The 15,917-nt window shown below is 34.4% G+C and overlaps 1 protein-coding gene across 2 annotated transcripts in view; it reads right to left on the bottom strand.

The window, feature by feature from the left end:
- Positions 1-15,917, bottom strand: part of LOC115210883 (TBC1 domain family member 13) — a 91,511-nt gene that overhangs the window by 38,701 nt on the left and 36,893 nt on the right. For both annotated transcript variants that reach the window (XM_029779656.2, XM_036506177.1), the window contains exons 9-11: positions 15,824-15,890; positions 14,273-14,371; positions 14,039-14,182 (exon numbers count right to left, since the gene is read on the bottom strand). In XM_029779656.2, coding sequence (XP_029635516.1) covers positions 14,039-14,182; positions 14,273-14,371; positions 15,824-15,890 — 310 coding nt within the window. The remainder of the gene's footprint in view (positions 1-14,038; positions 14,183-14,272; positions 14,372-15,823; positions 15,891-15,917) is intronic.

The following is a 15,917-nucleotide window of genomic DNA, read 5'->3' as shown; positions in this document are numbered from 1 at the left end:
TAAAAGCAATGGAATATATCTGTTTTGAAAGTCAAATTTCTTCACAGTTAAAGTGTGAAGACTTTTGTAAAACAGTTGATTGCATATAAAATAGTAGCAAGCAAAACATACACCATAGATTTTATGTACATGTGAGTGTGTGTGTGTACGTGTGTATGCAGCTACAGCTGACAGGCTAAGAAGTTCACTTTGCAACCATGAGGTCCCAGTTTCAATCCCACTGTGTCACCTTGGGTTGATCCAAGCTTAGTGAAATTGGGCAAATGGAAACTACGTAAAGATTTTCAGGGTGGAGTGTACTCAATTCAAAGGTCTAGCCATATCACACTGATTCTATTACATTAAAGGTTCATGTATCTGTGGAATATTCAGCCACTTCTCATGTTATTTCAGTTAGAAGATCATTCAGCTGACCAAACAAACTGAATGTTCTTAGTTTGAAACCAAAGAGAGAGACTGTATCTCTGTGTGTGAATAATTAGAAGACAGTTGATTCACTCCATTGCTGCTCAGAGTTTCACTCACATGTAGTACACCCCAGGGATGTTCAGGTAATATATAGTCAATGGGTGTGTGTCAGTCTAACAGACCAGTTAGGCCGATGCTCACTGGCTGAGATTGGTCATGTTTTAAAACAACCAGTGATAACACTTGATCAGAGATCAGAAAAAATTCCTTTTTAACAGCTTCCATACACCCAATTATACATGGACTACTGATTCAAATTTATGGCCAACAAGCACTGTCAAGCAGCTGTCCTTTAAAAATCAAGTCTGGATTAGTGCTTTCCATGATACCATAGCACAACAGCTATAGTAATGACATTTTTGCCCAGTCACTGATTTTATCATGTGACCTACTTTGACCAATGAGAATCACATTCAATAATGTAGTCCTGGAACACTTATATAAGTATCTACCAAAATAATTTTTCTTAAATAATTTTATACCTTGAGAGGAGAAGAGAGGTTCAGGGGTAGACCATGAGCAAGAAGGTTGAATAATATCCATAATTTGCATTGGTCATGCTTGGGAATCCAAACAGGATTCCAAAAGATTGATCACAGTTGTTTCTTATAGTTCCCCATCAATGCTGCCAGGAATAGTGGGCAAAAATGGATGAATGGATGGATACTTTATTCCTTTACTTTCTATTGATTTCATTTATTAGACTGCAGCTATACTGGGGCACTGCTTTCAAGATTTTTAGTTGAACAACAAGCTGTTTTCAATAATGTTTCAACTTTGATTTATTGATTTGCTATAATTTTTTAATAAAGTTCAGATCTATTCAATCCAAGTCTTAAGTTGGCTTGCTAAAGAACTGATGCTAAGCTTACATTATAACTGACATGGGTGACATTATCTGATTACAAAACACTTGCTTGAGTTTCATAAAAATGAAGTAAAAGAAATGTAGGAAACAAGAAATAAGTGAATTCCATTTTCATAATGTAAATTTTTTTCAAAAAATCTTTTTCATAAACTTCATATGTTTTTTTTGTCTTTGGATAGCTGTAAACATTTTTCCAGTTAGTTAATTTATACTCTATCTGAATGTAACACAGTTATTGTTTTCAGCTAATGCAGTGTTTTAAAGACTACACAATTTCAAGATTTCTTTGACCAAACCTTTAATAGCTCAGTATTAATTCAAAACCTATTGTCTGTATAAAACAAATTATCAGAGAAGTAGCAATCACTGTGTTTAATAATTTATGCATTTCCATTACATGAGATGAACACTTGATTTAGATATCAAATATATAAATATATAAATATTATAAAAAATAACAAAACACCCTAAGAATGAACAGTAGTGTAAACACCCGTAAGGATGAGCGGTAATATTTTACACCATTCTATTTTCATTACAAAGCCACGGTAGATAAATTGAAAAGAGTTGTAAAATGATCAAAGTCACCCTGAGGTAATTTTAATTCTGCTTTCTCAAGAAATAAACTCTCCACCCTCCAAAAAATAGTAGTGGAGTTTAAGGATCAATCACAAAATTATGATAATGACTATTTTTAAGTTTATGTCTATACAGATATGATAGTAGTTCACATTTATTCCCTCAGGTTCTCACATTACACAATAAAAATAATCATTATTCTTCATAATATGATCAAATTTGATGATTTATGCTAAAAATATATGCAAAAGAAAATACTGTATAAAGTTGTTCACAATTTAACAAAAGAATTCAACTGAAGAAAACCTAAACTAAATTTTTAATTTAGAGAATATCAAATAACAACTTAATTAGAAAAGAATAAAATTTTCAACTTTCAACAAAACAAATTGTCACTATTTGACTCTTCTTTTTAATGACGTTCAAAATATTTTTTTTACAGAAACTCAGGAGTGACTACACACAAAGGACTTTTAACAAGACATAAAGTATTAAAGATAAAAATTATCTGGGTAAAATTTATTTCACATGAAATACTTCTTTTAATGCTTGAAATTAGTCTAAGGAAAATGAATAGAAATTATTAATAGTAGAATTTACCAAAATACATATAAAAAATGTAAATCTCTAATTTTTTTTCTGAGCCCCTGTTTGAATATGGTATTCACCATTTCATTGGCTCATCCACAGAGACAGGGGAAGGATTGACAACACTTAAGATGACAAAAAGATGAGAAAGATGAAGAAGAAAGTATAAAATAATTATTCTTTGTAAACAGATTTAGTAAATTTATTTTAACTAGCTGGACCTGTGAAAAATTCATGTAAAATATAAAAAAATGTAAGCATCTGTAAATTGTGTGCTGATGCCATGGGAAATGTTTCTATATTGTGACAGTTAAAGGTGGTGAACTGGTAGAATCATTAGCATGCCGGGTGAAATGCTTAGCAGTATTTCGTCTGTCATTACACATTGCATTCTGAGTTCAAATTCTGCTGAGGTCGATTTTGCCTTTCATCCGAAAAGCAAAATCCAGTGTGGCTGCAGTCAAATGACTGAAAAGAGTAAAAGAGTACAAGTGTAAGGTGGTGAGCAGGCAGAATTATAACCATGCCGGACAAAATGTTTAGCTGTATTACTTTTGGCTTTACATTCCGGGTTCAAATTCCACTGAGGCCAACTTTGCCTTTCATTCTTTCATGGTTGATAAAATAAATACCAGTTGCATACTGGGGTAAATGTAATTGACTAGCCCCAGTACCAAAATTTCAGGTCTTGTACCTATAGTAGAAAGAATTAAATATATGTGTAAAGCAATGGCTCAATGGTTAGAGCATCAGGCTCACAATCATGAGATTGTGAGTTCAATTCTTAGACCAGATTGTGTGTTGTGCTCTTGAGCAAGACATTTTATTTCACATTGCTCCAGTTTAATCAGCTATAGAGATGAGATGCGATGCCACTGGTGCCAAACTGTATCGGCCTTTGCCTTTCCCTTGGATAACATCAGTGGCATAGAGAGTGGAGGCTGGCATGCATGGGTGACTGCTGGTCTTCCATAAACAACCTTGCCTGGACTTGTATCTCGGAGGGTAACTTTCTAAGTGCAATCCCATGGTCATTCATGACTAAAGGTCATCTTTAAAGCAGGACTGGTAGCACATCAGACAAGAAAACTTATTATTTCTTCTGACTCTACATTCTGGGCTCAAATTCTACTGAGGTTGGCTTTGTCTTTCGGAGTCAACAAAATAAGTACCAGTTGAGCACTGGGGGGAAACAAATGTAATTGGCTTGCTCCCTCCCATCAGAATTGCTGGTCTTGTATCAAAATTAAAAATAATTATGTGTGCATGTGTGAGTGTGTGTGTAACATAAATCATTATAATCAGTGATTTAACTATTTTACCATTCTAGCATGAATTGGATAGATTTTCACATTACATTTTTTGTGGTGATCCTATCTTACTTTATTTTTCATCTGTAAAACCAAAATTTCTGAAACATTCCCTCCCTGTCCTATATGCCTTTTACAACTGCTACTACTACTACTACTACTACTACTACTAATACTACATGCAATAAATGTCACTGAACCACATTACATACCATCACATACATCTCTAATGTCTCAGATGACATTTATATTGAATCATGTTTCAAATTTATGTTGTACATCATAATCGACTCAATCCTCACCAGGTATATATATACATAAAATAAAATATATAAAAAAGTTTTTTTCTGTTTCTCCAACCTATGTTTTACAGCAGGTTGTCAATTTTCATTGATCATTTACCATCTAAATCACGTATGAGAAACACTTTTTTTTTCTAGTATTGGGCACCTTATGAGATATCGCTTATCATAAACTGGGACACACTGCTGCAATAATAATTTACCAAACACAGTATGTAGTATGGAAAACACCATTTATTAAAATACTAAGTAAAGCATTAAAAAAACTGATTGAAAGAGAGCATGAGAAAGAATGGGTAAAAGCAGGAATGAGAGAGTGTGTGTGTGTGTGTGTCTGTTTAATATCTGTTTTTCTATGCTAGCATATCTTTGACAGGAATTGATTTTGAAGACAGAATTTTTTGGTCCAACCAAAACCTTGTGAGTGGATTTGGTTGAAGGAAACTAATGGAAGCCCATCATGTGTGTGTGTACACATGCATGTACACACATGTTACTGTCTCCTTGCTTAGACATCAAATGGTATTTGAAAACAAGTGACACTATCATGCAAATGGTGTCCATTTCCAATCTTCCATAAGAAACATGTCTGGTTATGGGAAATATTACCTTGGAAACAGGTGCGGGTTGGCAACAGGGAGGGCATCCTGCCAAAGAAAATCCACCTCTGTATGACCCATGTGAGCAAGGGAAAGTGAATGTTAGAACAACAGTGATAATGACAATGCTCCCCTATAACCAATACACACCCATTTTACACTCATTCAATCATGCACTTGCTTGATGGGGCTAGGGTCATCCCAGCTTAGGAGACCCAGAGGTGCCATCATGTGTAGAGCTGATCAGGTCCACCAGTGCCCCCCATCGCTGGCTGTCCTATGCCAACCCCTCTACATTCTCATTGATCAAGGCATGCAGGAGTCTGTTCTAATGTTGAGCAGTCTGGTTTCTACTGGCCAACATCATTACAAACTGTGGGTTCTTCTGGATGAGTTGTTGGTCAGCTGCAAATAGTTGGATGATAGGGGCTACCAACTAGGTAACGAACCAACATGCCATGGATCACCTGTTTTACAGGTAAGAGATTTTCATATTCCATAAAAGTCTGAAAGTGTTGAGTAACCAATCATAATGCCAACAAAGAATGTAAATATGAGTGCTGCTTCACTCAAACAGTGACCAACAAACTATCAACATCCACACACATTTGCATGTACACATGCAAGTACACACACACATACAGAATCTGCCAAAAAATGTATATACATTTCGGGAAAGGAAAAATCTGGAGAAATATTTTAATTCAGTGTAATTGCAATTTATTCAGTATTATCATAATTTGATAAAACATCAAAAGAAATATTTATATTTATAGAGGTAATTATAAAAGTTAAATATTTATACAAATGTTTCCATTCTTGAAGTGTGTATACATTTTTTTGGCAGACTCTGTATATATATATATATATATATATATATATATATATATACATTTGGTGGGCTTAACCCTTTTGTTACCAACCCAGCTGAAACCAGCTCTGGCTCTCAGTACAAATGTCTTGTTTTCATAAGTTCTGAATTAAAATCTTCCACCAAACCTTAGTCACAATTTATGTTCCTAACACTAGCTGAATGATAACTAAGTTATTTTACTAAATTCTTTGTTATATTTAATGTCATTGAAAGAAACATAAAGCATCTCAAAATAAATACAGTAACAAAAGGGTTAATACAATTTTCATCTACCAAATTAATTCAAAAGGTGTTGGCTGGATCAGGACAATAGTAGAAAATATTTGCCCAAGAATCCCTGAGGGGGACTGAACCTGAAACCATGTGGTTGCAAATCAAACTTCACAAGCATACTTGTGCTAATGTAAAAAAAAACAAAATTAAGATAATAATAATAATAATAATAATAATAATAATAATGAACTTATTGTATAGTGTTCAGGTGCACTACAATTCATCAGAAAAAGTAACCAAAGCTGTATAGAATATGCACAGGAAACAGTGAATAAGTCTTAAAAAAAACGGAGTTTGGGGGAATAACAAAATGAAATAAATAGAGTTGAACCTAAATATTATATTAAAACATTTTAGTTTGAAATTATTATGTTTACACAATCAAAATATTGCATAAGCCAGACAAAGAGAAACACAGACTGAGCGCTGCAGATTGCCCACACCTGACCTAAGCAAACCAAACATGCACTCCACACATTCTACAAGTGAAAACACTTTTGTTACTAAGATTTACTTGAATTTCTATTAACTTATTCAACTTCAGACTTCAAAGAATATTTTCACCGGTACCCATTCTAGTAATAATTAAGTTAGCTAAGTAATGGATTATAACAATTAGCATCATATTCAAGCTGAGGACACTCCATAGCCTACAATTAGTTGCTTTCAGTGTTACATCAGTGCATGTGACAGTGTTGAGAAATGTTTTTTATGCATCAAATGTTACCACACACTTGGCTCATGGATTTAATAATCACATCTCTGTGATAATAATCTGTATCCTTAAGCAAGATCTTTTTTTTCTACTGCTAAAATGATATTAGGTATATTGTAGGAAAGAAGATGAAATTATGCAACCATAAGACTCCTGTGAAATACGTACAAAATTTCAAATATATATTTCAAATATCTATATACATGTGTGTAAGTGGATGTGTGTGTGTAGATTCAAATGTGCAAATGGGTGAAAGAGTACACATACCACAGAATCATTAAGTTTCATATCATACTGAAATTTTCTAACATGTTAGCTATTGTTGAGTATAATTTTTTCATCATAACCATATATTCATGATATATTAATACAAACTAGTAATGTGAAAATAAAATCAATATTTACAAAGTACTTGGGTCATCACTTTGATTTTGCATTATGAAAGCTTTTCTTTTCTCTACATTTTTTTTTTCTCTTTGCAGCACTAATCTAATCTTAGGTATTCTATCACAGACTCTGACTACCTCGATTACCTTATCAACCCATTTCTCCATAAGAAGTATACCCATGCCTCCGACCCTGTCAGTGTTCCCTGCCCAGAAAATCTTATAAGTTTGTTCTTTGACTGGGAGGAACCTAGCAGAACCTCCTCTCCGCCTTACTTCTTGGATGCAGCACAAATCTACACGTCTCCGTTCAAGCATCTCAACAATCTCACCAGAACTACCTTTCAGTGTGCCGACCTTGAGGGTGTGGGAGGTGTGGGCCCGTGAAACCCTGCGATGGGGGCAGCAGTGTTATGTATCTGAAAAGAAAGCTTGCATTTGGCAGAATTCATAAATATACAAGAGCCTTCAACCAGCATACACTACACCATCATTTTTATGTGCTACATAATCACTATATTACATAGGAGATAAACCCTAAATGGAAGTGGGGAAATAACTGAGTTACTATCAGAACTAGAGGAGAAGTTTCAGGTGTGGAAGCAAGGTCTAGAATTGAAGGACCTCAGAGTCAACCTACCAAAAACCAAAGTCTTAATAAGTAGGAAGGCAGACAAACCACAAATCCCTTCAGGTAGATGGTCTTGCTCAATCTGTAGAAAAGGCATAGGTAGAAACTCTATAAGATGTACCCAGAGTAAGCTATGGACACATAAAAGGTGCAGCAATATCAAAGGAAGGCTAACTGGAGAGATAGTTTTTGTATGTGGCAAATGCTCAGGAGCAATAAATACTGAAAATGTGCAGAGAACAGCTTCTGTCATATTCCAGGGAGAAAAACTAGAAGTAGTTGATAGTAGGTGACCAAGTCAGTAGTGAGAGTGGATGCTCTGAAAGTGTAGCTGCTAGAATAAGAATAGCCAGGGCAAATTTCAGAGATCTCCTACCTCTGCTGGTGAGCAAATCGCCCCCAGGACTTATTCTTTGTAAGCCTAGTACTTATTCTATCGGTCTCTTTTGCTGAACCGCTAAGTTATGGGGACGTAAACACACCAGCATCGGTTGTCATACACACATATATATACATACACACATATATATATACATATACATGACGGGCTTCTTTCAGTTTCTGTCTACCAAATCCACTCACAAGGCTTTGGTCGGCCCAAGGCTATAGCAGAAGACACTTGCCCAAGGTGCCACGCAGTGGGACTGAACCTGGAACCGTGTGGTTCATAAGCAAGCTACTTACCACACAGCCACTCCTACGCCTATAGCCACTCCTATACCTGTGTGTGTGTGCACGTGCACATGCACTTGTGTGTATGTAAATTCAGAGGAAACAATATAATTTTGTAATATCTCATCTTACTAAACAGCTACAAGTTTGAACTGAAATTGGATCAATTGCTTTGGTTTTCATTTTTCTGAACTAAAATGATTATCCAGAAATATCATGGAAGTACAATAAATATATAAGGTGAACTACTTAATAATTTTCTGGAGAGTTCTTGATTTACATTTAACTAATTTCTGTTTTGTTACACAAAGTGGTAATTAACTGCTTTTCAATGAATGCAAGTCTAATCTAGAATGTGCAACATTATAATTTTGATTATATAAGAAGGAAAAAATGTAGGTTCTTAACCATATCCATAGGGGTAGCATCCATGGTTGTGTGATCAGCAAATGAATAATTCATTATGACTGAAGTTGCCAATTCAAAATACCACATCACTTTTTTTATCTTGTGCATGTGTGTTTGTGTGTATATATATATGTATATATTTGATGGTTGTCAACTCATAAATGAGTATGACCATTACGTGCACAACACCTCATAGACCCTCTCCACCCTATCAACATGATCCACACACAAACTGAGGCAAAGTATCTGGTGCTGATATGGATCACAGGTTCAGGAATGTAGGAGTGCCATGGTTTCAAGTGCAAGCAAAAAATCCTCAAATGTCCAGTTTTGAGGATTCATGCCTATCCAGTTTTATATCGAAGTAACCTTCTCCTGGAGACCTGCTTAACAAAAGCTAAGGGGTGCCTCACTCTCAGTGGTTTCCAGCATGCAAGAAACCAACCAAGTATTTCTGAGTGCCCATGCTATTACTAGATAGTTCTCGAACCTACAATGGGTTCATCCGTCCTTTTGACGTCTTGCTTTTAGTTCTCACCAGGCTAGCCTGGTGGGGATGCTGGTTTAGTTAGCAATGACCTGACCATGCAACAGGTTGTACTGGATTCCATTCAAGGCGGTGCACTAGCATGAATGCAGTCTAATAACTAGAGCAAGTGAAAGATAAAAGATATGATGAACATATAATTATATTTAATAGCAAATTAGGTCAGGTTTTATACACAACAAAACTTCAGACAGCAAGCCTTTTGTGCTGTTTTAGTTTCCGTCTATTGTACAATAAGAAAATAATGATAAACTTAATCCATCAATTTAATAAATTCATACATCAAGTCCAAAAAGAATCCTTTAGAGCTTCACCTGTTACATTCCTATTTACTATTTTGATAACAGTTTAAAGAACATGAGACACAGACACAGAATTAACTTATTCCATATCAACTTTGTCATTTCACTATTTCATTCTCTTCAATTCCAATGTATCCAGAACCACTTGATGTCATTTTAAAGTTTTTCCCTTTTTAATTATAATTTCATGTTATTGACATTTGCATTAAGCATGCCCCATCAAGAAAATTATATTTACAATCTCAAAAATCTCATTCTCCCACATCATTAAAATTTGTTTAAATGTGTGAATGACTTCAATGAAATTTATCAAATTGATTTCTTTTTCTAAATTATCTAACACGTTTACAATTCTAACAGGTTTCTGTTTTCAAAAGTATCAGGCAATTTTCCCATCCTTCCCTTTTCATCTATGCAAAACAAGGTATAGTCTGAAAAACAACAACTATGTTCTTGATATCACATTCAAATCATTTCATTCCAATAATACCTGTTATTTTTTCATACAATATTTCATAGCATCGATATTTCTTTTCAAATACCAGTGACAAATACAATGTTATGGCTTTGTAATCTCTCATTTATGACTAAACATTTTAGTATTTATCTCTTTATATCTGTTTTTTTTTTTTTTTACATTTTGTTAAAATCATTGATACTATGGCTGCTTATCAAATTATCTTCCCACTTTTGGTTGAAAGGATTTTTCTTTCTTTTCCTTCCATCAGACTGATTATTTTCAAAAATCTTCTAGAAATTTATTGCATGTTATTATTGCCATGCTGTGACAAGTGAAAATAAAGAGATGATTACAAAGAATTTCAAACACACACACACACAAGATACAAATCTGTCTGTGAAAACCTAAGTAGCCACTCTCAAACAGAAAATAATACATAAAGTATGCAAAGTAACAGTTTTTTTTTTCTTTCTTTTTTTTTTCTGATTTCATAAAATCAAAATTTACAGGATGATCATGTTTTATTATATTTTTCAGAATGTTGAGTTAGAACAAAGCAAAGACAAAATGTGAATAAAGATGATTAAAATAGTAACTGAATCAAAGAAAAGAAAAACAAAAAAATTAGACAGACATGAGCATGAGAGGAAAGCAAAGCAATAAAACAATTCACAGACAGTGTTGACAGATTTACATCCTTTGATGAAATGATTGAAGAACATGTCTGTGTATGCATATATATATATATATACACATATACATACATACATATATATACATACATATATATATATATACATATACATACATATATATACATACATATATATATATACATATACATACATACATATATATACATACATATATATATATATACATATACATACATACATATATATACATACATATATATATATATACATATACATACATACATATATATACATACATATATATATATATACATACATACACATACATATATATATATATACATATACATACATACATATATATACATATACATATATATATATATATACACATATACATACATACATATATATACATATATATATATATAATATATATATATATACATACATACATATATATATACATACATATATATACATACATATATATATATATATATATATATATATATATATATATGTATATATTTTGAGGAAGTCAATTGTTATAACTGGTCAGAGAGCAACCATTGGTTTCACACCTGTGAAGCGCTTAGCTGTATAGGTGACTCATCAGGTGCAAATGACTGTAGGCACAAAACCTCTCTACTTCATCCTAATGTTTTACACCGTGCTTCTTTTTCAGATATATGAACTATTGATAATATATGTACAAATATATAGATATATATGTATCAGTGAAGGTGTATCACTTAGTGGTGAAGGTGTTTCACTCATGATTGCAAGATCATATTTTCAATTCCCAGAGTGAGTATTATATTGTGTTTTTAGCAAAATACTTCATTTCATGTTCTGCTATCATTTCATCTTGTCCACCTGTACAGGTAATGTCAAATTGATGGTAGGAGTGAGTTAATGTGTAGCATAAACATTTGATCACTATAATCAAATCATCGTTACCAGCATTGCCTTACTAGCACTTGTGCCGGTGGCACATGGAAAACATTCAAACGAGGTCATTGCCAGTGCCGCTGGACTGGCTCCTGTGCAAGTGGCACGTAAAAAACACCATTTGAGAGTGGCCGTTGCCAGTACCGCCTGACTGGCCCTTGTGCCGGTGGCACATAAAAGTACCCACTACACTCTCAGAGTGGTTGGCGTTAGGAAGGGCATCCAGTTGTAGAAACTCTATCAGATCAGATTGGAGCCTGGTGCAGCCATTTGGTTTACCAGTCCTCAGTCAAATCGTCCAACCCATGCTAGCATGGAAAGCAGACGTTAAACGATAATGATGATGATGATGATGATCTGTGTGGTTGATCAGCAAGAAATTGCAGATGGGAGATCCAAGATATATAAGTTTGGAAATATATACAATTTGTACAACCATGGCATTTGTCTGTCTTGAAAGACAATCATAGCAGTGTTGAAGTGCTCTCACTTTGTACAAAAACATTAAGTTATATTTCTCTGCCACAAGTCTAAACACATGGCATAATGTTCTTAAAGTCCACAAACAGATGAGAGGGATAGTGGACACATTTAATGCTGGCTTAGTTACAGAAGCTCACAGAAAGATGAAGATTTATAGCTTCCTATCATAAAAGCTTTGTACTGGAGTTCCAGTTAGAGTTTGTTCCCTTAGTGATTACTAACAGAAAGTTTGCATGCGCACACACACACAGAGCATACATGACATGATTGAAACACATTAATAATTTGAACTTTCAATTACACAAAATATATACAGGCCAACAAAGAAGAAGCTTCTATGTAATTGCTTCACATACTATAAATAGCAGCAAACTTTTCTGAAGAAAGGAATGGCATACTGGATAATGATTTACAAACATGAGTTAGTGCCCAAGAGACACAGAGAGTTTAATCTAGTAGCTCTATCGAATTGTCTGGAGTAACACTACTGTATATTAAGTTGAGGTTCAGCATGTGCCATGACTTAGTATACGAGGGCAAGGTGATGGTGTTAAAGGTGACAGAATCATTTTTCATCCAGGTCACACAACACCATAACAGATACTACAAGATAGTCTATGACATCTCTGCTAATTCAGCATCTTATCTGAGTATCCAATTTCTTTTTCTTTTACTTGTTTCAGTCATTGGACAGCAGCTATCCTGGGGTACTGCCTTTAAGGTTTTTTTTAGTCAACCAAATAGTCAACCAGTACTTATTTTTCGAAGTCTCAATTGCTGAGTTATGGGGATGTAAACAAAGCAACACCACTTATCAAACAGTGGGAGGGGGATAGAAACACACACACAATGGGCTTCCACACAATTTCCATTAACCAAATTCATTCACAAGGCATTGAGTGGCCTAAGGTTATAGTAGGGAACATTTAACCATACAGTCATGCTTGCATATAAAAATCTAAACAGAAATATATTTATCAATGTATATTTGTAATATAATTTATATGTTTACTATTCCCACTCACTCATAGGCATTGTAAACATAGAGAATCATATGAATGCATACACATACATACACACATTTAAGCCTGTCCATATGTAAATAAGCATGCTAGTAGGTATATACATATCAATAAACACAAATATTTTGCCTGATGAAAGATAATTGAAATAACCCAAACATTATCTCTAGATTTAGCATTGTTTGTAGACTGACAGTACCAATTTGTATGTATGAGGTAACAACATTACAAGAAAAAAAATCAAAGTAATGAATATTTCTACATCATACTGTTCAATTTTTAAGGTGAAATATAGTCAAGAGATAAAAGTAAATTCTGTTTTCCACCAAAGCCTCCGGCCGACCAAAGCCTCCGGCCGACCAAATCCTCCGGCCGACCAAAGCCTTGTGAGTGGGTTTGATAGACAGAGACTTAAAGAAGCCTTTCGTGTGTGTGTGTGTGTGTGTGTGTGTGTGCGTGTCTTTGTGTTTATGTTTGTGTTCCCATCATCACTTGACAACTGGTATTAGTCTGTTAATGTCCCCAAAATTTAGCAGTTTAGTAAGAGCAACAGCTAGAATAAGTATGAAGTTTAAAAAATAAGTTCTGGGGTCAATTTATTCAACTAAAAACCTTCAAGACAGTGCTCCAGCATGGCCGCAGTCAAATGACTGAAACAAGTAAAAGAATTATAGAATACACACATCTACACCTGCGCATAGCAATCATCATCATATAATCAGTTTTCATACTGGCATGGTTTAACTTGGTTGGTTTAACAGGTCTTGACAAGCCCCAGGGCCATGTCAAGCTCCAATGTCAGCAATGGCATAATTTTTTAAAGTTGGATGCTCTTCCTAGAAACTATGCCAAAGCTGTGTATGTATTTGTATGATTGTACACATGTGTAAGTGTGTGTGTGTGAGTATAAGTAAAGTAAAATTGGATAAAAAATTGTTTACCTGGTAGAGGAAACTCTTGAGATAATAGCAAGGTGAGGTATCGAAAAGCATAATACTGAGGTTTTAATTCTTGTTCTTCTAGCTTCCGAGCACATGCAGGGTCCTTCTCTTTTAACATCTGCATAAGCTGCTTCATCATGCTTCCTGAAACAAAGATAAATAAACCTCATATTGCATTGTACTAAATTATATTGATTCGTTCTTAGGATAAGTCAAGTTTAATTACATACTAACCAATTCCAAAATCAGAATCATCCATTGTTTTGTTAAAGTTATCTCGGATTTCTGACATCAGATTAGTAAAACAGAAAAAAGAATCAGCCTCTGCAAATTCTGAAAAAAAAAAAAAAAAACATATAGATATATATAAGAAATTCAAATAATCAAGAAATACTATTTTGAAATATTACATAATAATGATATAACATATGTAATACTTACTTCAATATTTTCTTTTTTAAATATTTGTATGAAGAATTTCAGAGAAGCTGAAGTTGTTAATCTAACAGTCTAATTTAGAAGGAGTAGGATAATCTTTAACATAAAACAGGGCCTGAAAATCAGCTGAAAATGTCTTGAAATTGAATCATGATCAGGATTGTCATTTAACATTGGTTACCCATGCTGGCATGAGCTGGACAGTTTGACAGGATCTCCAGTTATCTGTTTTGGCATGGTTTCTATGGCTGGGGCCCTTCCTAAATCCAACCATTTTACAAAGTATAATACTGGCACAGGTGCTTTTTTATGTAGCACCAGCATGGGTGCTTCTTATGTGATAATGGCGTTGGCATTTTTATACGACACCAGCTCCAGCAGGGTTGCCAGATAACTTATAAGGTGAAGACAGCTTGGTTGAGCGAGGGAATAGACCCAAGGGAAATGGCTGTGTGCCAGGCAAGAGGACAGATTATGATAGGGGGACAGGAATAGTTGTCATATAATAGAGGAGATATTTGGCCACCTATTCATCAGTATCACTGTTTTAACATCCACTTTTCTATGTTGACATGGGTCAGATAAAATTTGTTGAGGCAGTGTTTCACAGCTGGATGCCCTTCCTATTGCCAACCTTTACCTGTTTCCAAGTAAGATAATATTTCCCTAAGACCAGACATTTTCACAAAAGATTAGAAAAGACACCACTTGTATGAAGGTAAAACTTGTTTACAAAATCATGTCAATACAAGGACACAGTAACAAATATACAGACACATGATGAGCTTCTTTCTGTTTCTGCCAACCAAATTCACTCACAAGGTTTTAATTAGCTCAGGGCTATCGTAGAAGATATTTACCCAAGCTACCATGCAATGGGAAGGAACCTTAAACCATGCAGTTGGGAAGCAAACCTTTAACCACACAGCCATGTCTGAACCATTTAAGCAATTATATTTTTGACTACCAAGGAATGAAATATCTTAACTAGGGACAGAATGAAACATATATCTGTAAAGTAATATGTTAATAACAGGAAAACAAAAGATTATCAAAACACAACATACAAAATGGTACATATGTAGGTTATGCATATAATGACTATACAAGGGGGTGCTGAAAAGTCCCTGGCTTGAAGGGTGTTGTGAAAGGCCTGGCTGGAGGCCCAACCTACCGAGTTCTTTCACAGGGCTTAGAAAACTGAAGGACTGCTGCAATAAGTGGGTGAGTCTGAGAGGGGAATATGTTGAATAAAATCGTAGTTAACTAATCCTCTTGTATTCTCTTTTACCCAAAGCCAGGAGCTTTTAGCATCCCCTTGAATATGTATGCAACAAGAATACTAACCCCTGCACTTTAAATCAGGATCATTCACAAATGTGTAATAGATAGGGCCAAGAATTTCATTCATTCCCTGAAAAAAAAAATCAGTTGTGTCAAT

This window comes from Octopus sinensis, linkage group LG1 (assembly GCF_006345805.1).
Source record: "Octopus sinensis linkage group LG1, ASM634580v1, whole genome shotgun sequence".
In the NCBI taxonomy this organism is placed as follows: domain Eukaryota; kingdom Metazoa; phylum Mollusca; class Cephalopoda; order Octopoda; family Octopodidae; genus Octopus; species Octopus sinensis.
The sequence above is the reverse complement of the archived record's forward strand: the minus strand, read 5'-3'. Positions and strand labels throughout refer to the sequence as shown.